The following is a 26957-nucleotide window of genomic DNA, read 5'->3' as shown; positions in this document are numbered from 1 at the left end:
TAGCATCTAAGATAACCAAAATGTTAGAAGTAACTTTTCTAAAAAAAAAAGGGTAGAAGTAATTTTTATATTTTAGCTAAATAATTTTTTTTTTTAATTTTAAAATTATCTTAATGAGAAAACTAGGGAGGAAACTTTATACACCCCCACAACATGTCAACATCTGAATTAAAAGGAAATTTATTAATTTAAACAGAGCTTCATAGCCGGTTACCACGAAACTACCCTGTCCTCATCTATTGATTTAAATAACAATAACTTTTTTTAAAAAAAATTAAAGCAAAGGATTAAGAAAGTGGGGAATCCATGGGTAGGACCGGTAGGTAGCAATCTTTAAAATGAAAAATAGCTTGAACCAAAGAAAGTGGGGAATCAATGACTTGTGCCACGCTAAAACACTAAAACTTCGTGGGTCCTCTGCTTTTTCTTTAATCGAATATTATCTTCATCTCCATTTATATAATGTAGTCTTCTTTTTTTCCCTGGAAGATGCCCATTCCTGTGAACTTGTGAACACGCACAGAGAAAGGAAGAGCAGAGTCCAATTGTTTATTAAACAGGCAATTATCTAATAGGAATTTTCTTGTGCTTAGAGCAAGTTGCTGTGAAAAAAGTAATGGGAAAAGGAATTAAATTTCCTTGAGGGTGGCCCAGGAAAAGTTGTTGACTTGACTGAGAACAGGAGACTTGAAATTGTGAACACACACGGGAAAAGAAAGAGTGAAGATAGAATTACAAGTATAAGTGCTTGTTATCTTCTTGTTGACTTGACTGAGAACAGGGGATTTAAACCACTTTTTGTAAGAGTGAAGATAGGATTACATCAACTTTTTGTTACATATATGTATCCATAATTGTGTGTGCGTGTGTATATCTATAAAATCAAGTCATAAATAATGACAATATATTCAACCGAAGGAATTGTCCACTCTTATGTATCCTCCCATAAGAATGAATAATATCTTATATTCAACTTGAAACATTAGAGGAGCACTGTGTTTGGCTAAACAAGCCTACCGTATTAAGTCCTCACAACTATGGCAAGGGGAAGCACCATACGGTGATTTGATGTAATCTTTCATTATTCTATTCAATAAAATTTCTACCTCTATTTGGGGAAAAAAGTCATGCTTGTTAGAATTATAGTGAGATCTATTATGAATGTGAGAAAATTGAGCAAAATGTCATAGGGACCTAATAAGTTTCTCAATAAAAAAGGTAAAAATAAAATAAACTATACAAGGTACATCTTTCTAGAAGAAGGAAAAAAGAAAAAGAAAAAAAGAATTACATCTCAATGAAATAATTGCAAATGTATTGGATTTTTTGGGATTTGGACACTTGCCAAATAATTGCCACATATTCACATCTCAATGAAATTTCAATTAAGCTAGTGACCACAAAATTACCTAGTCTCTTTTAGTTATTTATTTATTTATAATTTTAAAGAAAGTAAAAAAGATAAATGAAAGAATTAAGAAAGTGAGGGAATCATTATCAATGAATTGGCTTTCATGTAGCAGTAGCCAGCAAGTTCGACCCTTCTACCACGCCAAACAAAAAACAAAGGAAAATAGGCATTCAAGAGTTAAGACTATGCAAAATAGTTGTTGATTTGACTTGAAGCAGAGGATATTGAGAAGTTGTGAAAACAAACACACAAAGAAAGAAAGCACAGAGCCCATTCCTTTATTAAACAGGCAATTAACAATTAACTGATAATATTACATGTATGACATATCTTTTGAATAGAAAATGATAAATAAATATCAACAAGAGATGAAGAAGGAAGCAGAAGTACAGACATTTTCGAATGGCTTTTTGATGTGACTTTTAAAAGTTTTGATAGTATCAAGTATGAGGCAAAATTTAATGATAATTTTTATATTTTACCATAAATTTTAGCCTAATAAAAATGTTTTTTTTCTTCTTCAATTCTCCGAACTAGGAAACTGGGGAGGCAATTTTCTTGTTAATGGAAATATCTCATACGTGGTAAACTCCACTACATCTAAAAGTGTCTGTTTCACGAGAAATTATACAGTCCTTTGATGGACCACGTTAAAAGATTTCTTTTTCACTTGTTTAAAATTACTGTGTCAGTAATCAGTTTTTATTTTAAAAAAAATTCTAACTCAGTAATTTTAAATAAATATAAGTCTTTTATTGAAATAGTAGACCACATTACTTATCCACCATGAGGACTCGAAAATTCATGGTCAATAGCCGGTTATCACGAAACTACCCTGTACTCCATCATCGATTTAAAAAAGAAAAAAAGCAATAAAGGAAAGGAGTAAAAGTGGGGGAATGGTAATCAATAATTGGTGCCACGCAAAAGCTCGGATCCAGATCCTCTCCATTTCCCTTTGAAATGGAGAGGGTCCATTTCACGGTGGGGATTTTTTTGAACATCATCAAGGGTCAAAAACCTACCACCTCATTTAAAATGCAAACATAAACTTAACTATGGTTAAAAGATTTAAACTAGAGAGTTACAAAACCTACTGGAAAACAAAAAAACACCTTTTAGGAGGGAAAAGAGAACCTGTCCGTGCACAAAACAGAGCCACATCTCTGTTAAGTCAACCGGACATGCTACTGGAAAACACAAAAAAAAAACTTTGAGGAGGGAAAACTAAAAACCAAACGTGCACATCTCTGTTAACTCATCTCTGTTTTTTGTAGATTGTTTCAAAGAAAAAGTTCAAAGCACATCTTGTTTCTATCTTGCCAAAACAGAGGTATATCCATAAAACTTGTTTATGCTTATCTTATTTGATGTTTGATCATTTTTCTACATTTATATTGTTGTCTTGGTGAGTTTAAATTGTTGTTTTGGTGGCTGGATGCAAGTTAGAGTCTATCTGAATTTTTATTTTTAATTTTTTGAGATAAAGATTGAATCTTTATTATGGCTGAATGATTCTTGGAGTCCATCTCATTTTTTTTGCATTTATATTGTTGTCTTGGTGAGTTTATATTGTTGTTTTGATGGCTAGATGCAAGTTAAAGTCTATCTGAACTTTTATTTTTAATTTATTGTGATAAAGATTGAATCTTTATAATGGCTGGATGATTCTTGGAGTCCATCTAATTTTTCTGCATTTATATTGTTGTCTTGGTGAGTTTATATTGTTGTTTTGATGGATGGATGCTCTTTCATTTTTATGGTCAATTTTTTCTAGGGATAATGATGGGAATACATGTTTCTTCTAATGTGCCCATGGAATCTACCCCATTTAAAGGGATGGAGTTTGAAGCAGATGAGATTGCATATGATTTTTATAATGAATATGGCAGAAAAGCTGGTTTTAGAATTAGAAAAGAGTATGTAAATAAATTTTAAAAGACTGGTGTGGTCACTTCAAGGAGATTTGTGTGCGCGAAGGAGGGAGTTTGAGGCAAAGACAAGAGAGATCAGAATATAAAGAATCCACGAGCAGAAACAAGATATGGTTGTGAAGCATGTTTGGTTATTATACTTAATCGAGATAGTAAAAAATATTTGGTGAATGAATTTTATTGTTGAGCATAACCACTATCTCCACCTCGCATCAACTGTGCACATGATGCCATCACAACGGAAAGTGGTTGCAACTCATGCTATTGAAATTGATTTGTCACATGAATCAGGATTAAGATTAAAGCAATCTTATAAGCTTCTTAGTAAGCAAGTTGGTGGATATGATAATCTTGATTTTACCTAGCAAGATCATAAAAACTATTTACGTACTAAGCGACAGAGAGACGTGGAGCATGGGGAAGCTGCTAGCTTGGGAAGATATTTCAGTCGTTAACTTAAGGAAAATCCTTCATATTATTTCGCTGCTCAATTGGATTGTGAAGAGTTGATTACTAATATCTTTTGGGCCGATGCAAGAATGATCATTGACTATAGCCACTTCGGTGATATAATAACATTTGATACAACGTACAGTACAAATAGAGATGCAAGGCCACTTGGAGTATTTTTGGGTCTCAATCACCATAGAGAAACTGTTGTATTTGGAGGTACACTTTTATATGATGAAACGATTGAATCTTTTGTATGGTTATTTGAGACCTTCTTAGAAGCAATGTCTGAAATGAAGCCAATCACTATTTTCACAAATCAAGATGCAGCAATGTCAACTGCAATAAAAGTAGTCATGCCTAAGACATATCATGCATTGTGTAGTTGGCATATGTGGCAGAATGCTGAGAAACACTTGGGTCATTTACTTAAAAATGAGTCTCAATTTAACAATGATTTCTTAGCATGTATCTATGAGTATGATGGTGAAGATGGGTGTCTTAAAGCTTGGAATGAAATGCTGGATAAGTACGATGTTTATGAAAATAAATGGCTAATTGATCTATTTAAATTGAAGGAAAAATGGGCCCAAGCATATGTTAAGAGAACTTTCACTGCAGGAATGAAGACAACCCAGCTTAGTGAGAGTTTCAATGCTGACTTGAACGATTGCTTGCATATTGATTTCAATATAGTAGAGTTTTTCACTCATTTTGAAAGAGTTGTCAATCAAAAGCGGGATAAGGAGTTAGAAGTTGAACACAACTCTAGACATAAATTTCCAAGATTGAAGCTCAAAAGCTCTCCTATACTTAACCAAGTAGCAACAATGTACATGCCTACGTTGTTTGATTTATTTCAGACAGAAGTTGAAGAGGTAATGGCACTTTCCATCCTAAAAAGCAATGTGAGTCAAACACATAGTTATGTGGTTGGAGTTTTCAATCAATATGGAAAATATGAAGTCATGTGGAATCCATTAGATGAGACTCTATCTTGTAGTTACAGAAAGTTTGAGTCATTTGGTATTTTATGTAGGCATGGTTTGAAAGTTCTTGATGTATTGGATATCAAGTTGATTCCTAATAGATATATCATAAAGAGGTGGAGAAGATATGCAAAAGATGGAAGCGAAAAAAATTGCACCTCACATAACATTAAGCCGGATACTTGACTGGAATATGTAGATCGGTATCGAGATTTATGTTCAAAATATATTCAATTGGTGAATGAGGCATGTGAAACTAAAGAAGGCCATAATATTCTAAGCTTAGCAATTGCAGATTTGAAAAAAAAAAAAATTTTGTGACCTTAGGAATTGCAAAGCTAATTTAGAAGAAAACATCATTAGGCCTTCCACCGATTTTGCAGACAAAGAAGATCAATTATGTGCTTCAATTACGATTGTACCAAAAGGGATAAAGAAAAGGGAGATTTATCATAATAAAAAGCGTAGGCAGAAATCGTGGATAGAAAAGATGCCAAAACAAAAGGAAGACACATCATAGAAGCAAACAAAGAAAAGAAAAGTGCAGGAGGTAATCTTCTAAATTATCATTATTTTCACCATTCTATTTTATTTTTACACATTAATATAGTATACTATTATTGTTGCTAAACTAGTACAATTTTTACAAGAAATGTATGCACATGACATCATGGCACCAAAGAAAACTGAGGATATCTCTTCTGGAAATATTACTAGTTTTATACAACTTGTAATGGTAAAGATATTTACAATTATATATTTTTACTTTTATATTAATTATAGTTTAGATGCATGATTTAATAATTTTAATACTAAGCTTGTGATATGTGTAATGTGTAATTGTTTTTTTTGTAGTCGGCTTCTACAAGTTTTGCATCACATCAGGGAGGCTCATCAGCAAGTGTTGCATTAGCATCACATTTAGAGAGTATATCAAGTGTTGTAGGCTCCAACGACAAAATTAATGGTAGAGGAGGTCTCTTGACTCAAGGAAGTGTTGCAAGTGGAGGTCTCTTGACTTGAGAAAGTGTTACAAGTGGATGGAATGAGATGGTTCATAAAGTCAAGCCATTTTTCTAGTTTAGGATCATGTTTTATAATCTATGACACATTTTGAAATTAAGTGCTTTTGTTTTGTAATTTTCCTAGTTTAGGACTGGAGTTTTGATGGTCCAAAACTTAGTCACATTTGGTCACATTCAAATGTTCAAACTTAGTCACATTTGTGACCAAGTGTTCTAGTTTTGTAATTTTCTTACTTTAAGATTGAAGTTATGATGATCCATAAATTTCCTTTTGTTACCAATTGACAGTGATCTACATGTTTGATGTTTCTCTGCATGATGTTAATTTCTGCATAATTTTTGTTGCTGTAGAAATTTTTATGTTTTTCTGCATAATTACTGTTTCTGCATAATTATTTGTTTCTGCATACTGTTTCTTCATAATTATTTCATAATTAGTTATTTCTGCATAATTATTTGTTTCCGCATAATTATCTGTTGTTGTTTTCTACATAATTCTACTCTAGCCTAATCTAAGTGTATATGTATGTGAAGCTCCCTCCTAAAGACTTAAATCCCGGCCCTTACTCCCCACACCCCACAAGCACTTATACTTGTAGAATAACTATCGTATCAAAGATGTGCAGCGGTACTATAATAAAATTATTAATTATTACTGTTTAGTGAATTTTAATTACTATTGCTTAGAATAATTTAATTTATTATTTATTAGTTTTTGTCTTTACTCTTTTTAATTCTTATATTTAACAATTTAACTCAACTTTGATAACATATTGGTCTTTATAATTTATTGAAAATAATTTTTGTTGTGTTTTTTGCATTACTCTATTAAGAATTCAATAAGACAATACAATCATTAAAAAAAAAATTGTCTTCATTTAGAATATTTTCTTTGCAATTAAAAAGTTAACTAGTGGTGCAGAAAGATTAAAACTAGTTTATTCTTGGAATTAAATTTCTTTCTGGATTAAAAAATTGCCTTATATACTTAACAGGAAATGTCTAGTTAGTAGTTATGCCATAGTCATAACCATCATAATCATGTTGTGCATATTAATTTCATCAAAATAGATCAGCATAAGATGCCAATGTAGAAGTTGTGATTCTTTCTTGATATTGCTTGCCATTAACTCACAAAGTTATTTTCTGCTATATATGCATCAGGGGTTGCTAGAGGAAGTGGCTGGCAGGATATAGGAGCTTATGTAAATCTTAGGGCATATTATCTAGTTGGGGTTCCAGTAGGTGTTGTTTTGGCCTTCGTTGTACACTTGAAAGGAAGGGGTCTTTGGACTACTGTACAAGCCTTTCTACTTGCTCTTAGAACAAGTTTCATAAATTGGGAAAAACAGGTTATTAGTACTGAAACTATCTCCCTCTTTATTATTACACCTTTCTACAACTAAAGTTCATGTTCAACTTGATCATATTGTATGAAAATTGAGAACCTTATAATTATTTGTGACTGAAATAATTGGTGTCCAATTGAGTCGAATGGACAAAATATTAGAGTGCTTAGTTGTATTTATGTAGAGTTTGTTTAGACCCCTTAAAACACAGTTGGATTAACCTAATTAATTAACCAAATGAATACTTAGGTTTATTATTCAGATTTAGGTTAAAACAATAACAATCATATTATGCAAAGCAGCGGAAATAATAAATAACACAATGATATGATGACCCAGGAAAACCAAACCGGTAAAAAACTGGGGAGGATTTAACCTAGCTATCCTCAAGGTAAACCTGATCCCACTATGAAAGAATCGAAGTGTACAATAGCGACTTAGACCACTAACATCCTATTGCTACCCACCAGTAGAACTTACTGACACGACCACGTGCAAACTCCGAGACCACGGACTCCTTCTTTCTTAGATTCTCCAACAAGTGCAAGCACCCCTGCTTGTGTATCTTTAAGCTCTTATGACAACAACTGAACGATCATCAAGCTCTCGAAGAAATCTTCTTCTTGATAATCCCAAGCTTGTGTGAAGGCAAGCACCTCTCTGATCTCATAAGAGATTCACACAAACAGTAATATGAGCAACCTTAAAAACATGACTAGGGTTTGCCTTTTTTACCTAGGGCAAAACATAAAACCCTACACGTCATATGGGTTTAGGGCTGAGTTTGAAAAATCTGCAGAAAAACATTCTGCATGACTTTCGATCGGTCGAGTCTAATTCTCGATCGATCGAGTCAGGCAGAAATGCACAGTAACTTCTGCAGTTAACTCGATTCGAACTTTACATAAATCACATACTTTGAGTAAGTCTAAAACATAACTAAACACCTGTTTTGATCATGGTTTGCTAACAATACACATTAGAATTCTAATACATTAGTTTCTAAGTACTTAGAACCTAACAAACTCCCCCTTTGGCAATCTGTGACAAAACACAACTAAAAGCTCAAAGTTTACAAAGAAAAACCCTTTTACAAAAATATGCCCATTTTAACAAATCCAATCCTAACTACTATCCATTAGTTGCCAGTATAGACAACAACTTAATTGAATCAACCTATATATTTCCTGAAACACTAAACAAAACGCATTAACGTATGTGTGGAAAATACAAGTAAATAAACATAACATTCTTGATACAAAACACAAAATATAGACAAAAATCAATGATATCAATGAATAACTCATAATCATAAGTTTATAAGCAGTGAAACAAGAAACAATATAACTCCCCCTATTAAGAATACATCAAGAGCCAAAAACAAAAAAAAAAAAAATAGTGAAGCACCTAGATACAATCTAAAACTCCACAGGCTCTCAAAGAACAAAGTCCTAAGCTCTCCAAAAACAAAACTCCCCCAAAGATATACAATCTACTCCCCCTTTTTGTGACGGAATGCCAAAGAACAAATCAGAATCCATCATCAAAAAGAGGTGGTGAAGGCGAATGGCGAAGAAGCGCCAAGTCTACTCGCAAAGCACGGATCTCATCCAGATTGTCCACCAAAATCTGACCATGAGCCGCCTGAACAGTCACGACAGACTCCAATGTACGACGAATGTCAAAGTCATCCGAAGTCGATGGTGGAGGAACATCAGCAGTAGCATCTTCGACTGGATCAGCAGACTCCTCACCAGAAGGAACACCTATAGAAGAAGAAGGGGGAACGGTACCAAAAGACTCAGCTCAAGGGCGTTTAGAGCTCTCTCTCATCTGAGCAACCCTCTGCCTAAGGAAAGTGGCACCTATGGGAGCAATAACATGAACGGGCTCAGACAGGGGGAAGTCGGACAAACCTAAAAACAACAAAATCCTATGAATGAAAATAGGATGAAAAAGAGCATGAGCAATAGATGAACTCTTATACACTTCGTTCAAAGAACAAAGAAACATATGAGGAAAACTAATAGGAGCATCTGTAACCAGAGCATACAAAAATTCACATCGCTCCAAATGAATGGTGTGCAAATGCGAAATAGGCCACAGGGAATGACACGCTATCCCAAAGATAAGATAGGTAGACTCGGTGAGCTCAGCAAAAGTGATCCGAGGATCAGAACCCCATCGGATAGAAGTACCGGTGATGTAGGACATGATGTCGTCTAGGGGAGGAGACATATCATAGGGGTAAACAGAATGCTGAATAAGAGGCACCCCTAGAGCATTAGCCACTACCGAAGGAGTAATGGTATATGCATCACCACGAATCCAACTCCTCACAAGAGTGTTGGAATCATAGGAGTGAACAGAGAGGTTCGAATAGAACTCTCTAATCAAGATGGCTGGAGGAGGAGCATCAAAATCCAGAAGAGGAAACCAGCCTCGACGCTCAAAGTTTGCCCTAATGGCAGGATCAATCTCATATAACAGAACCCTACGCTCAGCCCAAATCTTTCTCCTAGTGTTTAGATTCTCAAAAGTCTCTTAATACTTTGCACTCAAGAACCTATCACTCTCAAAGGAAGGATCAGAAGTAGAGGTGGATGTCCTATTGGCTCTAGTCTTCCTAGGCATGGTGCTAGAGTAATAAACAAAGACACAAAAGAGAGAATAAAAACAAAACACAAGGGCAGACTGCAAGTTAGCACAACAACAAAAAAACTAAATGATGCATGAACAAATAAATGTCATGATGCATGCTCTAATGCAGTGACAACAAGTTCTAATTGAAGTTTAGAATCACAAAATTGGCTTGAGCATAGAATTTAAAACAAACGAAACTCTAAAATTTTCAAAAACCACTTCTAGAAAATATACTCACTTGACCAATTTATCATCACATAAGGTATAAAATAGTTTAGAATGATCAATTACATCAAATCAACAAGCCAATTTCATCAATCCAACCTAAATTGAACAAAATCCCCAATTCGGAACAAAGCTAGCCCTAGAATTTTCAATTCTCTCCAAAACACCAAATTGACCAAATTAAACATTATGGATCATGAGTATAGCATTATAGGAAAAAAAAACCCATCAATCAATTTTAGAAAATAAGGCTTGAATCATCAAAAATCCCAAAAATGGCTTAGTCCGAAAATATCCCTTAAAATGCATGAATTTATGCATGAAACATGAAATAAAATGAAAAATGAAGGGTATAAAGGTCTTACCAGCCTTTGGAGAGAAAAACCTTGCAAAAAGAATTGAGGAAAACGACAAAAATTTGAATGGATGGCTTGACCGGTTCGTATGGAGAGAGAAAAGTTGAAAACTTTTTGAAAAGAGTGGATGAACACATGAAAAGAAAACTCTTTTTAAAAAGTCTCCATACGATTTTCGATCAATTGAAAAACATATTCGATCGGTCGAAAATGCTTCGATTGATCGAATACCAATCGAGCACCGATCGAAACAGACAATGGATGACCAAAAATTTAATCGCAATTTCGATCGATCGAAAAACATGTTCGACCGGTCGAAATTCTGGAAAACTCAGTTTTTGAAAAATAAAACAAATTTATGCAGAAACTCCTCAAAGCATTGAAATTCATGGATAAAATGCATGAGTATGAAATAAAATGCTTTTCAAAAACATAAGTTTTAAACCCAGTTTCCCAAAAATATAGATTTTCAAAACATTTTCCTTGAATTCTCAAGCATCAAAATGATTTTGCAAAATTCACAAGGCACTTGCAAACTTGGTTGGTCAAACCAAAAACATACACAATAACATGTACAAAGTTTAACAAAGAGTAACTTGTGTAGTGTGTGCAACTAGCAAAAACTTGAGAAACATGTGAGGCGATATGTAAGTAAAAATCAACCACAAAGTTTTCAAAATTCATCACAAAGAAGGCAAAAAAGACTATCACCTAAAGAGTTACATCATATAACTCTCACATTTCCTAGATCTAAGCTTGCAATCATGTGAGTTTCTTAAGTTTGCCTCATAATGTACACACAAATTTTATGTATTTGATTTTTGCATTAAGTCCAATAATGTACACACCAACTTTAAGCAACTAACTCGATGCAACACCTTATGTTCTTTTTGTGCATGTGCTACACTTTTTCGAGCATAAAATCTTACGATATGTGCTAAGGTATTCATGATTGGTTAGTGAATAGTGTTGAGATGGTTATTTATACCTTTCTCAAAAGGATCAAGTCCGTCAGTCAAAGACTTGTGACTTCAAGATCACGACAAAGTAGTCAAAAACTACAAACATCTTCCCACACAACATGCACTACAAAGCTTTAACTAGTAAAGTGCAAGAGATAAGCTCATCCAAGCTAAACAGAGTACATGTACATGGTATATGAAAATAAATTGACCAACCTTGTTTTCAAAAACTAAGAAAATAAATGCAAAAACATATTTGCTTCCCTTTTTTTTTTAATGAAAAATTAACAAAAACATCCTAGAATGAAATGCATGAATGTTATGCAATGCAAATCCTAGAAAACAAAGAGAACAAAAGCAAAAGAAAGTAGCAAAAAACAAATGGTCACAAAGATTGGAGCAATAAAGCACAAGGACCATGTCAGAAAGGCTCACTTAGATTGAGCCTTTTGCATCCAAAGTCTTTTAGATGCACCTTGAGCATTGAAGTTCTTATTCATATTAGAATGATTTCCAACTCTAGAATTGGAATAAAGGTTTAGAGCCTTTACCAACTCACCAATAAGTACTATAGGATCATGTGCTTGAGACACAGGTACTTTTGATTTATTTGCTCTCTTAGCAACTTGAAGCTTGTAACAGTTTAGACGAATGTGCCCAGATTTTCCACAAAAATGACACACCCAAGTGGACTTCTCATGTGTCCTGTTCCTAGAAAGGGTAGACTCCTTAGGTTTAGACTCTTTCGGATCAACCCTAATCTTCTTGGGAGGAGAAACTTCTATGGGTTTGACAACCTCACGCACAGGGGGTTCAGAAGAAAATAAAGGAACAAAGATTGTGGAATTTGGTGCAGACACATTGATGCTCTCTACAAAACCTAACCTAGTTTTGTCGGAAGGAGACTTTTGAACACTCAACATCTGTTCAAGTTTGGAACTAGCAAACCTATTCATTTGCTCTCTAGCAACAGATAGTTCATGTTCCAAAGATTTAACTTTAACAAACAAAAGCATGTTCTCAGTCTTTACATTATTCAAAAGTTCAGTAGCATCAAATAAATTCACAAGCAAATTTTTCTTATCAACCTCAAGAGATGCAATTTTCTTTAAGCCTAATTCAACATTCATAGCATCCTTTGCAACAATTTTGCAAAGTTTATTGTAGGTTTCTTGAAGATCTGCATCCTCAAAGAGTTCCCCATCATAAAGGTTCTATTCAACAGTCACACTTTCATTGACTACAGTAGTAGCAGTGAAAGCAATGAAGTTTTCATCCTCGTCATAATCAGAAACTTCATCATCACTAAGGGTTACAGCCATAGCTTTACCCTTAGACCTCAAGAATGTTGGACATTCAGATTTCACATGAACATACCCTTGACAACCAAAACATTGAGGACCCATAGAATTATTAGAAGATTGACTTACTTTTTCTCTAGGTTTTTCTATTTTGTTAACCTTAGTGGGATCATTCTTCCTAAAATTTCTAGCTTCATCGGTGTTTTTACCTCTTGCCTTTCTGTTGCTAATTCTAAGAAAATTCCTGAAGTTCTTGGCAAGGTAAGCAATCTCTGTAGCAGAGAGATCATTATCAAATCCATCAACCTCAACATCATCAACAGACTTAAGAGCCATTGATTTGGATTTGCTAGTTTTGGGTAGGTCCAACTCATAGGACTGAAGAGATCCTACAAGTTCATCAACAGGATTGGAGTCCACATCCTTGCTTTTAGTGATGGCAATCACTTTGGGTCTAAAATCTTCAGCCAAAGATCTAAGAATTTTCCTAACAATTTTAGGTTGATCATAGATTTCACCCAAGTTGTAAGTAGAATTAACAATGTCATTTAACTTAGTATAGAATTCATCAAAAGATTCATCATCAGACATCCTAATGCTTTCAAATCTAGTTGTTAATTGTTACAACTTATTTATCTTAACAGCCTTTGTGCCTTCATGCACAGTCTGAAGGATATTCCAAGCAGTGTGAGCAACCTCAACATTAGAGATTCTCTTAAATTCCTCAACATTAGAGATTCTCTTAAATTCCTCCACAGAAACAATATTCAAAATAGCATTCATAGCTTTGCTATTGAAGGCTGCTGCTTCTTTCTGAGACGTTTGCCACTCACTCACAGGAGTAGTGGGCTTCTCCCATCCGTATTCAACGGAGTTCCAGACTCTCTCATCAATGGATTTCAAGAAAGCTTTCATCCTTACTTTCTAGTAAGCATAATTATTCCCATCAAAGTGAGGAGGAATAACAAGAGAGTGTCCATATTTCATGACAACATGGGTCAATGATCAGCTCAAAGATCAAAAGATCTACAACATAAGAGCTACCCGCTTTGATACCACTTGTAGAGTTTGTTTAGACCCCTTAAAACACAATTGGATTAACCTAATTAATTAACCAAGTGAATACTTAAGTTTATTATTCAGATCTAGGTTAAAACAATAACAATCATATCATGTAAAGCAGCGGAAATAATAAATAACACAATGATATGATGACTCAGGAAAATCAAACTGGTAAAAAACTTGGGGAGGATTTAACTTAACTATCCTCAAGGTAAACCTGAACCCACTATGAAAGAATCAAAGTGTGCAATAGCGACTTAGACCACTAACATCCTATTGCTACCCACCAGTAGAACTTACTGACACGACCACGTGTAAGCTCCAAGACCACGAACTCCTTCTTTCTTGGATTCTCCAGCAAGTACAAGCACCCCTGCTTGTGTATCTTTAAGCTCTTATGGCAGCAACTGAACAATCATCAAGCTCTCGAAGAAATCTCCTTCTTGATAATCCCAAGCTTGTGTGAAGGCAAGCACCTCTCTGATCTCATAAGAGATTCACACAAACAGCAATATGGGCAACCTCAAAAACATGACTAGGATTTGCCTTTTACCTAGGGCAAAACATAAAACCCTACATGTCATATAGGCTTAGGGCTGAGTTGGAAAAATCTGTAGAAAAACATTCTGCACGACTTTCAATCGGTCGAGTCTAATTCTCGATCGATCGAGTCAGGCAGAAATGCACAGTAACTTCTGCAGTTAACTCGATTCCAAATTTACATAAATCACATACTTTGAGCAAGTTTAAAACATAACTAGACATCTGTTTTGATCATGGTTTGCCAACAATACACATTAGAATTCTAATATATTAGTTTCTAAATACTTAGAACCTAACAATTTATGTTAATGTTTCAAGCATCAAAAGAAAGAGAGAGAATATTTGATAGAGATATTTAGTCCAGACCTCAAAGTTTATTGAGTTGAATGGACAAGATTTTTTATTTGTAAGATGTTCCAAAGAAGTCTAGTTTGGCTAATACTAGTTTTTATCGAAGGTATGAAAGGGAAATACAGTAATATCACAATTCCATTTCTCACAACCTGAAAGTGGAAAATAATAAAGAGCATCAAAGGAAAGGAGTAAACGTGGGGGACTGGTAATCAATAACTCGGGCCACGCAAAAGCTCTGAAAAAAGTAATGGGAAAAGGAATAAATTTCCTTGAGGGTGGCCCAGGAAAAGTTGTTGACTTGACTAAGAACGGGGGATTTGAAATTGTGAACACACATGGAAAAAGAAAGAACAGAGTACAATCACTTATTAAACAGGCAAAGTTTTAGAAAAAGTATATTAGTATATAATTAAAAATTTTAAGGCCAAATGATAACTTTTTTTAGTAAAAAAATTAAAATGAAAATTAATCCAATCTGCCTCTGAGATTGGGGTTATCATAAGCTATTAATTTTTTTTTTTTTTAATATTCAATCTGCTCCCTAAGCTCATAGGACAATTTACACCATTTAAAAAAAAATCCATGTTCTTCCAAGTCCATGCTTCTTTTCAATATCTTGTCTTAAGTGCGTATGTCTCATATTGTGGAATTTTTATACCCAAAAGAATTTCTAGTAGCCAATGTAGAATTGTAGATAAATAATTGTTAGAGATGGAGAAGGAACCAAATTAGGTTATGCCAATTATATGCACGAAAGAGTAACTAGTGGCTAGTGATAGATAAATAAAAGTTTATGATGGAGAAGGAAGAGCAATAGAATTTTCAAATTGTATTAAATGATGTTTGTTTATGCTTATAGAGTAAATTGAGCCATTTAGGTCAATTCTTTCAAAGTAGGCAATTTTTATGGTAGGATTTCCATGTGAGATTGCTCACATTGGAGATTAGTTCCCAACTTGGACTTAAATCTACTAAGGAGCCAAGTTCAGCAGACTAATCCCCTTTCCCCTCTTTTATCATGATCGTTTAAGCATTAACATTGTTTTGTTTATTGTTGCTAACTTATTTCTGCCATACTCACATTATCGTGTTATCCTATTGCAAAATTGTTTAAATATTATCTTTGGTTGGCAGCAAGTACTTTAGTTAGAATATCTCTTTTATTATCTTGTTATATTATGTGTCTCCTACTGTAACATTTTTATGACAGCATCCCCTGCTATGGGCACACGACTAAGATCTCTGCAAAGGAGTCTTAGCTTGTACACAAGCTGGATTGAGGTGAGTTTTAATAATATGTGGGTTGTATGTGGGTTCTAAAAAGCTCATTACATGAGTCCTAATAGTATGTGGGTTGTACAAGGTGGGGTGCACTCAACATATGGTACTCCTAAATCTTAATAATACGTGGATTCTCAATTTTTAATTATAGTTAACTCAACTGATAAGTATTTTGTCGTCAAATAAGAGATTTAGGATTCAAATTCCACTCAAACCAGAAATTGATTAATATCTTTGCCTGATGATAAGAGCAATCATCATAGAGTGAACATATAGATTGAGTAATGGCTATATTGTATAGGGATGTCATAGGACCTTGCCTTGTACAACTCTACTATGTGTTAATCTACTCATCCCACACTTATTATAATTTTTTCTATGTAAAACATGCTTTATTAATAAAAATATACTTAAAATTACAAATAAATCTATCACATCAAATCAAACTAATCTTTAACAAGAATTGAATAATATTATCTAAAGTGTTTACAAAAAAAAAAAATCACAACAAAAAAAGTCTTAATATTCATGCATTAAGGGTCTGTTTGGGATCCGCTTATTTTGCTGAAAGTACTATAAATAAAGGTAAAAGTTAACTAAAATAGTACAGTGGGACTTATAAAAAGTACAAAAAATGCAGTGGAGCCCATGAATAGTAGCAAAAATAAAGTGAATAGTAAAATAAGTTAGCTTTTTAATTTTTGCCAAACACACACTAAAAGGGAATGTCATAGTGCATTTTTAGCAAGAAGAGCAATATTGTCTCGTATTCTACTAGTTTGGATGGAAGATATGCCAACATAAATTTTTTAAGTGTATAGGACAACTTGAGAATCTTTTGGTTGAATATTGTAAAAAACGAAATTTATTTGTGATATGAGCACTATTCAAACTTATTTGGGAAAATAAGGAGATAAGCGAATTTTGGAATTACCATTGCCGAAATTTTGAGAAAAAGTAGGAAAAATGAGAGAGAAATGATGTGACAAAAGTGGGAGAGAGAAAAAGGAACTTTGACAATGGTAATTGCCGATATATGTGCAAAAAAAAAACTAAATTGCCGAAATTGGAGTAAAAAAATTGAATCCCCAAAATTGGAGGAGTAAAAAAAATATATTGAATTATGGCAATTGAATTCCTAAAATTGGAGGATTAAAAAAAACTGAATTGTGGCAAGAGTAATGCTACATTCACAAATTATTTTTATGGCCAGCTTCTTACTGGTTCTCATATGGGTATATCAATAATATCACTTTTTTATTTATCAATAATTACTCACCACATCAGCATTTTGTTAAAAAAATTTGTATCTCTAGCATTTTGTGAGAAGTGGAGGAGTTGAATTGTGGCAACTGAATTGCCAAAATTGGAGGATTAAAAAAATAATAATAATAAATTGTGGCAAGTGTGGCTATAGCAGTATTCTTGTCACAATTCATAATACTTCACTTTTTTTTTAATCTTTTCTTACTCCTTCACTTTCCTCATTTTTTCAAATAAGGCTGTGTTTGTTTTGAGTGTAAAAGGAATTAGGAAAATATTTTACACCCTCACGTATGTTTCGATGCACATGTAACATATGGTCAACTTGAAAATTATTTCCTTTGACTGTAAAATAGAGCCCTTTCACCGGTAAACTATTTACATATCCCATTTACCTTCAAAACCCATTTTCCGGACTCTCACACTAGAAAAGAGAGAGAGCTAGAAGGGAAAGTCACAAACTTTGACCACCCACCCCCGAATCCGGTTAGATCACGCCACCCCATTCCCCTCCATGCATCACTCACAAGTAAAGCCAAGCCCAAGCCAAAGCACAGAGAGATTGGCCATTAGTGAAGCCCAGATCGTCGTCCTCAACCCATAGCCTTGATGTCGTGCATGCAACCACAATTTGGGTTAGATCGTCTACTCGCGATCTCGTTGCCACCACCCATGACCGATCTCATCGTTTTTTCCTCTCGATCTCATCGTCGACTCCGCTGCCGCCTCTAGATCGACCCACCCATGACTGATCACCTCTATCTCTTTCTCGATCTACCTCTCTTTTTTCCTCAATCGCTCACTCTTTCTTCGTCCCTCTCTCAGTTTGATTGAGGATGACAGTGTTTGATAAATGGTTTTTTGTTTTGAGTTTTGTTTTTTTAAGTTTATATATTGAAATTTTCTATTATAAAATTTGTTTGGAAGTTGAGAAAATGTGAAACACTAGTAGAAAATGAGCATTTTTAGAATGAAACCAAATATCTGAAAACATTTTCCAAAATAATTTTCAAAATGCAACCAAATAATTGAAAATATTTTACATTCGAAAAATATTTTACATGTTTTCAAACACAACCTAAATTTGAACACTACTTAAGTTTACAAATAAACTTTGTTTTCTACGATTTTTCCTCTTATAATTAATGAAGTTCTTCTTCTTTAAAAAAAAAAAAAATATATATATATATATATATATCTCCCTCATTATAATTATATTAAATTACAAAAAAATTATTACAGTATTAATATTTTTATGAACTTAAAATAAAAAATAAAAAAGAATTTTAAAAGGTGCTTTATAGCTGGTCACCACCATCACGAAAATCAGTCAAATTACCGTCCACTTGCCTTTGTTGACTAGTTTTTTTTTTTTTTTTTTTTTTTTTTTTTTTTTGTCTCGCTGATGACTTGACTTATTAATAAATAACAGGCTGAGAAATTGTGGATGAATTCCTCCGATCTGCTATTTCTCTCTCTCTCTCTCTCTCACTCTGGGAAAGAACACTAATCCTCTCATTTACTAAAAAGCAATTACTATCTAATAGGAACTGAATATGGCGTCGATTCAAGAGGGTTTTGGTTTGTAAGTTCTCTTTTTCACTCATATTCGTCTTCTTTATATATTTCCTTTCCCTTCATCCTTGAAATGAAAAATCTAAATATAAAATCGTCTATACTTTTTTTGTTTTGTTTCTCTGTGTTGTAGTTCTTCTTCAACACCTTGGTGGAAATACGATGTCTTTCTCAATTTTAGAGGCCGGGACACCCGTCAAAATTTTACGGAGCTTCTATATGATGCTTTGCATCGGAAGGGCATTTTGACCTGTATGGATTTTAAAATGCTTCATGGAGGAGTCCACATTTCAGAAGAGCTGGTAAAAGCAGTGCAAGGATCGAGGGTTGCTATCGTCGTGCTCTCAAGCAACTATGCATTTTCGACATGGTGCTTGGATGAACTTGCACTGATTCTTCAATGCAAGTACGAAAAGGGAATGCTAGTTTTGCCGGTTTTTTATGATATTGATCCATCTGAAGTACGGAAACAACAAGGAACTTTCGGAAGAGCTTTTGAAGAACACAAAGCACGGTTTGATGGAATTATGGAGAAGGTTCAAATGTGGAGAGCTGCTTTGCGCGAAGTGGCAAATCTGTCTGGTTGGCAAGTTTGAGATCGGTAATTTCCTAAGAAATTTATTTTATGCTGATATTTAAATGACAATTTTCTGGAAGTATATAGAATAGCATAATATGAATGCATAAATTGAAATATTAAAACAATTACAATCGTGTTTATTGGCTGCGATATTGATAAAATCCTTAAAGATGGATGTTTAAGTGAAAATACACGGAAAGTTAGAATTCAAAATGAGGAAATTTCCAGTAAAGGTAGGACCAGCCCCAATCGGTGAAAAGACGGGGGAGGGTCACTTAAAGATGGTACGGTCATGTTCAAAGGAGTGTGACCAATGCACCAATAAAAAAGAGTGAGTTGATCTAAGTTGAGGGAATAAGAAAAGGTAGAGAAAGCCCAAAAATCACATTTGTAGAAATAATAAAAAAAGACATGTCAATTAAGTGTGCATTTGGCACTAGTTTATTTAGGTTTTTGTTGAAAATGTGCTAAAGTATACTTGTATTTTGAAAATATGAGAAAAAGTGAGCTTTTAAAAAGCAATACATAAAAACTAAAGCTAAAAGTTGAACAAAAAAGCTAATGCCAAATACACACTTAGGAACACACTAATTGATATTAGTCCACTCAAATATTAATTCAAAGGACATTTCTGGTAGTTGACAATTTTATGGATTTGTTTCAGTAAATATAATCATAGAATTCTTTTATGGGTAGTTGAGTATTTCTATCCATGTTTCCTGAGCTAATGAGTTCATTTTTGTTTGAGCAAGTAGTATTATTGCCCAATATTTTTCTTCGTCCCCAAGGTTTTATGATTGGTTTGGACCATCACTTAATTATTGTTCTATTATCTTTACAGCAATGTGTCAGAATTAATCAAAGAAATTGTGGAAGTGATATTTCAAAAGCTGAGTTCAAGTTTCTCAAGCATTACCAATGACTTGGTAGGAATGGATTCTTCATTGGAAGGATTGTACACTTTGTATAATCATGGGCACAATGGCTGTATGATAGGGATTTGTGGTATGGGGGGATCTGGAAAGACAACTCTAGCTAGAGTTGTCTATGAAATACGTCGTGATCATTTTGAAGGTTCTTCCTTTATTGCTAATGCAAGGGAGTATTCAGAAAAACTTGATTTGCTTCAATTACAACAGCTGCTTCTAGCAGATATTTTGGAGGAAAGAAATATAGAGATAAGGAGTGTTTATCATGGAGTTGACATGATCAAGAGAAGGCTATGTCATAAAAGAGTTCTAATTGTTCTAGATAATGTTAATAAACTGGATCAGCTAGAAAATTTGGCTGGAGGCCATGACTGGTATGGACCGGGGAGTTTGATAATTATAACAACTAGAGATGAACATCTGTTGGTCCATCATGGAGTGCATAAAATATATAAGCCTAATTTATTATGTAGTGAGGATGCTTTGAAACTTTTTTGTTTGAAAGCCTTCAAAAATGAAAAACCCAAAGAAGATTATATGCAACTCTCCCAGGATGTCGTAAGCTATGCTAATGGCCTTCCATTAGCTCTTGTAACTTTTGGTTCCTTTTTGTTTGGAAGAACAGTGGATATGTGGCAAAGTGCATTGGACAGGTTTAAAGAAAATCCTAAAAGAGAAATATTTGACACACTAAAAGTAAGTTATGATGGGTTGGAGGAAATGTGGAAGGATATATTTCTAGATGTTGCGTGTTTCTTTAGAGGGAAGAAGAAAGATCTAGTAATAGAGATATTAGAGACCTGTGGTTTTCACGCAAGAATCGGAATACAAGTTCTTGTGGATAAATCTCTCCTAACCATAGAGAACGACACATTGCAGATGCATGAACTAGTACAAGAAATGGGTATGGAAATTGTCCGTCAAGAATCACGTGAAGAGCCTGGAAAGCGCAGTAGGTTGTGGCTTCGTAAGGATTTGTTTCATGTATTGACGAACAACACGGTAAGAACGTTGGCTAAACAACACTTTATTTCAAGGGCAATATTGAATAGATACACAACACAATTTCATTCAATAAATTAGTTCTTTAAGAAAAAAATATATATAATCCAATATATATGTAGTTATCTAATTCTAAGTACTTAATTTATAAAATATAGAATACAAAATTCTATTTAATTTCATGTTAATATGCTGACTATTTCTTGTGTTAATGTGTTTGTCACTTAAAAAAAAAAAAATTGTTGTTCATGATTTCTTACATTTTGAAAACACAATGTGATTGTGACATTGTTTACATGTTTGAAATGTAGAATTGCATCCTTTCTAGTTGCAATGTATGATTCTTAAATGAAAATATCACTTTTAATATATGAATAAAACTTAAGTAAAAAATTAAATTGCTTCGATGGGCTCAATTTGGCAATTTCTCATCCTTCACCTTGTTGGATTTACCAATGGTCAAGAGGTGGTTATATATGTGGAAAACTCAGTATGGATATTATTTGCATCCTCTAACACTGTATAAAACTGAAAATTTATAGTATTCTTAACTTTTGTTGTGCAATTCACTGATCCTTTGTTTTTGATTCTCAGGCAACAACAGCAATTCAGGCCATAGTCCTTGACTTATTTGAAGGGGATGAGGCATATCGGCACATTGAATCGTATTCTGAAGGTTTTTCAATGATGTGTAATCTTAGATTGCTCATAATTAATAATGTGCACATCTCAAATGGCCTCAAACATCTTTCTAATAAATTAAAACTTCTTGATTGGGGTGGGTATTCTTCAAAATGTTTGCCATCCGGATTCCAATCAAAAGAGCTTGTTGAACTTAGACTGCAGTTTAGCAAAATTGAATATCTTTGGAGAGGTGTAAAGGTGATTTTGTTTTTCTGTCTTTCTGTTTTACTTAATATTTATCTTTTCTTTAGGAGTCGCTTCAAATACACTTTCTTTGTGTTTGAGCTTCATCCTTTCATCGATAAAAATTGTTATTACTTCAAACAAAATTCAATAATGGGAGCTAATTATCCTTTTTTTTTGGTTGACAGTATTTAGACAAGTTAAAATTCATCAATCTTGAACATTCTGAAGACCTTATTAGGACACCTGACGTCGCAGGGGTTCCGAGACTTGAGAGACTTTGTCTTAGAGGTTGCATTAGTTTGGTTGAGATCCACCCATCCATTGGACAACTCAGTAAGCTTACTGTTTTAGATTTGAAATCCTGCCAATCTCTTATCAATCTTCCAAGCAGCATGGATAGTTTAAGGTCTCTTGAAATACTCATTCTTTTGGGATGCTCGAAACTTTCCAAACTGCCAGAGAACTTGGGGAAAATCAAATGTTTGAAGGAACTTGATATCACTGGAACTGCTATTCTAGAAGTTCCCTCTTCCATTAGCTCCTTGATATGTCATGGATGTGAAAATAAATTTTTTAAGTCAAGGCTTGATAGTGTCCATCATGAATTGGAAAATTCAGCAGTAGTAAAAGCTACCAAAATTATGAGAACCTATGATGACAGTAACAAGGCAGAACGTAGTGCAAATTGGAGCTTTCTTGAGGAAACTGAACGAGGTGACAACCATCTCACACTTCCTTTTGGTTACAATTATTATCTTTATTTACTGAATTTTCTATGTAGCTGTAATAGCTCATATTGCTTGTCTAGCATTTTGTGTAGATTTGGATTGTTTAGGTGCTGCATAGGCATTTACTGGGTAGATTTTGTCTTGAAAGAGTTTAGTAATGATCCTCTTGAAAATAGAAAAGCTTTATTTTAGTCTTTGTTGCTCTTCCTTGCGAATTACCAGTGAGGGAGGTTTTGACGGTTTGAATAAACGGTTTTGTGTATTGGATGCAGGGGTGGAGGGAAGGAGGGGCAATTGCCCCCCTACCTTCTCAAAAATTCTCAAATAGTTGTAATACTGTATTGTAGTGAAAGGTTATTTGCCCCCTTTGAGACAAAGGACAATCAACTTTTTACTATGTTATATGTATTAGCTTGTCAAAAAGAAGCCAATTTTACATTCACACGGCAACACTTTTATTAAATAATTGATCCCACCTAATTTCTGCACATTACTCTGCCGAATAGGACTGAAAAAAGTATATTGAATAGGACTTTGAAACTGATTCAACAGCTTCCGAACCGAAAAGACTCAATACTAAGACTCAATAATAACTAAAATAACCTACCAAAGGTGCTAAGAAGGTCTGACATCGAAACTAGACCACAATTCTTGAATCTTTGTATATTTGGTCTTCTTTTTCCTTGAGCTCTTCTTCCTTGCCCTCATCATCGTTCCCAACACAGGTTGATGTAGTCTTTAGGCACTCTTGGCATGCTATGTCATTCCCAATCACATAATGAGGGTTGACCCCCCATATACTCAATAATGGAAGATGTATATCTGGGAAGCATGGGTTTGCCGATTTGGCCGGCACACTCGAGTTGGATTCGCATGGACGTTTGTGGCTACACGTGTCCGTGGCTGAATTTTATTTTATTTTATTTTTTGATTTGGCCCAATTCGGTCCAGTTTAGTTCGATGGGCCGAAATTCTTGTTTTTAAAAAAAAAAACTTAAAATATTAGATCAAAACACACCGTTTTTGTTGGCAGACTTTAAAGGAAAAACCCTAAAATCATCTCAATATATAGAAAATATAAATAAAAATATATTTAATAATCAATTAATAAACACATCCTGCTACACCCGTGTCTTACTTTTTCAAAAATTGCCGTGTTGCCATACGTACCTGTACCTGTGCCCGCGCCTGCACTTGCACCCGAATCCACACCCGTTCTTCCTATATTATATCCATATATACGAATTGAAATTCAAAATTAGGGTCCAACAATTACAAAGGAAAGTTTAGGAAGAAAATAGAGACTAGTTATGATGAGGACAAGGAAGAGCTCAATGAAAAAGAAGATTAAATATACAAATATTCAAGAATTGTGGTCAAGTTTGATGTTGGACCTTCTTAGCACCTTTGATAGGTTATGGAGTCTTTTAGGTTGGGAAGCTATTGGATTAGTTTTAATTAGTTTACTAGGATAAGGGCAATTTGGTAATTTCTGGAATGGGCTGTACTTGGCAGTCCTATAGGCCCATGAGTCTTATTTTATGTTTTGAGTTTTCCTATTTGGTTCAGGTGTTATTGAGTCTTTATTTAATTGTTATTAGTATTTCTATGCGTTCTAGGAATAGGTTATTCAGAGTCCAAGTCCTACTAGGAATGGGATAACTATGGCCTCTATATAAAGGCTCTATTGTAGTCAATGTTATTTCATATAGTGATTGATCAATAAAATTCAGCGGCTTATAAACTTCTCTTAGGTGTGATGCCAAGGAACCGTTGCCTTGTGTTTTATTTATTTTATTTTCTATTTATCCCATATTTCAGCCCCAATACAGCCATCAATATTCATTGTTTTCTAACCTAAAACTCTTAAACATCAATCCTCACTCAAGAATTCATCAAGAAACCTAGTATAGTGCTGAATTCTTAAAAATCCTGCATCAGGTTGAGGAAACAGATGAGATATATCATGCCATGTGGGAAGATTATAATGTTATGCTGAATGAATAAATTTTCTTTGTATAGTGGACTTTGTTCTGTGACTTTCTAGAATTATGTTTTGATCTTTCATGTTGATTTAATAACGCACATTTGAAGTTTCATTTTGATAATAAAATTTTCTACTGGACATATAATAGAGTTTTCACATGTTTTTTTTTGTTTTCATCTGTTGAATTTTGATTTCTTTTGTTGTCCTTGTGACTATAGCGATGGGCAAAACAAAGGATGAGAAGAAGGAAAATAAAAGCGATCAATTTAGCTGGTCAAAACCAATGCAATGTTTGTTACTTGAGATACTTGCTAATGACGCTACTAAAGGAAATAAGCCATCCAATACACTTATGCCTGAATCATTAGCTCGAGCAGCCCAAGCAATTAGTGAGAAATTTGGGGTCGAATGCCAATGTAATCATGTGGAGAATTGTCTTCGAACCATGGAAAGCATTTGGAGTACCATAACACAACTTCACAATAGAAAAAATATTTTTGGATGGAATGATAATCTGAAAATGATTACTTGTGAAAAGCATGCGTATGACGAGGAAGTAATGGTATGAATCATATTTTCATCACTATGTTGATGTTATATTAGTGATTGATCTCTTACTAACTATTTGTGCTCATTTTCTTTTTTTTTTGAAAAATAAAAAAATAAAACAGGCACATCCTGATCATGAGCAATATTTGAACAAGAAAATTGAGATGTATGATAAAATGGCTCTGTTTTTTTGTAAAGACTTGGCAACATGGAGTTCTGCCCTGTCTTTTAGTGATATTGATTTAGAAAAAATGATTGTTGACTCGGAGGCAAATGATCCAGACATTGATTCTGAGAAGGTATCAAAAGGGGAGCAAGCTATGTCTTCAAATGCAGCTTTATGTGGCACAAGCTCTCATAGAAAAAGGAGTCGTGCAAACCGAGGTGCTAATTATGATAAGTTTTCCAAACAACTTCGAAAGGTTGAGCTAGCAATAAAAGAACTCAAAAAAGATCAACTTGATATGAAAGAGCTTTATGAAGAAGTGATGAAGATGGAAAGGTTTGACGAAGTTATGCTTGCATCTGCTTTTGACTATTTGGTGGATAATGAAAGGGTAGCAAAGGCATTCATGGCCAAGAATGCTAGACTCCGATCGTTATGGTTAGAGAATTTCTTTAACAAAAATGGTGGATATGGGAATTAGATTGTGATGGTTTAAATCTGTTCAAGGATATGAACTAGCAAATGAAATTATAAATCATGGTTATGTAGTAAATGGTGTGGTGTTTTATTATTATTATTTTAAGAATTGCAGATGGTTGAATTTGGATTTGACTATATATATATATATATATATATATATATATATATATATATATATATATATAATGTAGAGGAACGTTTTTAAAGAATATTCCTTTTGATTTACTTCTAACTAATAAAACCTAAGTTAAAGTGATCCTATGTTAGATGAACTGAAAGGATATTCAAAAAAAAAAAAAAAAAGGGGGATTACAAAGGAGAACTGGAAGCTTCCGTTTGGATACCAAATGAAAAATAAAAATTATTTCACTATTCAGTTTATTTTTGCTACTATTCATAAGTTTCACTGCCTAAATTGAAATTAGTAAATACATTATTTTTCAAGTACCAATTGAGTCTTGATCAGGGTATTTGCAGTTCAATTTGCACGATAAAGTGACCTTATTAATAATCCAAGTACATTCACCCTTGGGCTAAACATGGTGATCTATTACTTTATAACTAGCTTGTATTCCATGTATATGCATGGATATAATTAAAAATATATAATAAGATGCATAATATAATTTATATACTATTGATAGTCATTTTTATATTTTGGTAACTCTTTAAAAAAATTTCAAAGGATATTATTAGGTATAAAATATAAATTGTCCATTTTTTTATAATTATTATGAAACACTTTTTTTTACACGATTCATTTATTCTAAACTCTTTGGTTTTTGTACTCAATAACTCTCTTAGATGAATATTTATGATGTGGTCCCATATTTGATTCTAAAATTAAGAAATAATTTTAAGAATAAATAATTTAGGACACATGACGCAAAATTGGAACTCTAATTTGGAATTTTAATTTGAGTTTCTCTTAACTTCACATATT

General features: G+C 33.7%; 1 protein-coding gene and 1 pseudogene across 1 annotated transcript; both read left to right on the top strand.

Annotated features, from left to right (window-relative positions):
- The first annotated feature begins 3884 nt into the window (after positions 1 to 3884).
- LOC142619419 (protein FAR1-RELATED SEQUENCE 5-like) lies at positions 3885 to 4970 on the top strand. Its single transcript, XM_075792515.1, has one exon. The coding sequence runs from the start codon at positions 3885 to 3887 to the stop codon at positions 4968 to 4970; it is 1086 nt and encodes a 361-aa protein (XP_075648630.1).
- A 4403-nt stretch (positions 4971 to 9373) lies between these two features.
- Positions 9374 to 26015, top strand: LOC142619417 (disease resistance protein RPV1-like; annotated as a pseudogene).
- Positions 26016 to 26957: the final 942 nt, after the last annotated feature.

Source organism: Castanea sativa, chromosome 12 (genome assembly GCF_040712315.1).
Source record: "Castanea sativa cultivar Marrone di Chiusa Pesio chromosome 12, ASM4071231v1".
Taxonomy (NCBI): domain Eukaryota; kingdom Viridiplantae; phylum Streptophyta; class Magnoliopsida; order Fagales; family Fagaceae; genus Castanea; species Castanea sativa.
Note: the sequence above shows the minus strand (reverse complement) of the source record. Positions and strands in the feature narration are given on the sequence as shown.

Excerpts from the sequence above, each read along its gene's own strand:
- LOC142619419 (XM_075792515.1), top strand. The coding sequence starts at position 3,885 with ATGATCATTGACTATAGCCACTTCGGTGATATAATAACATTTGATACA.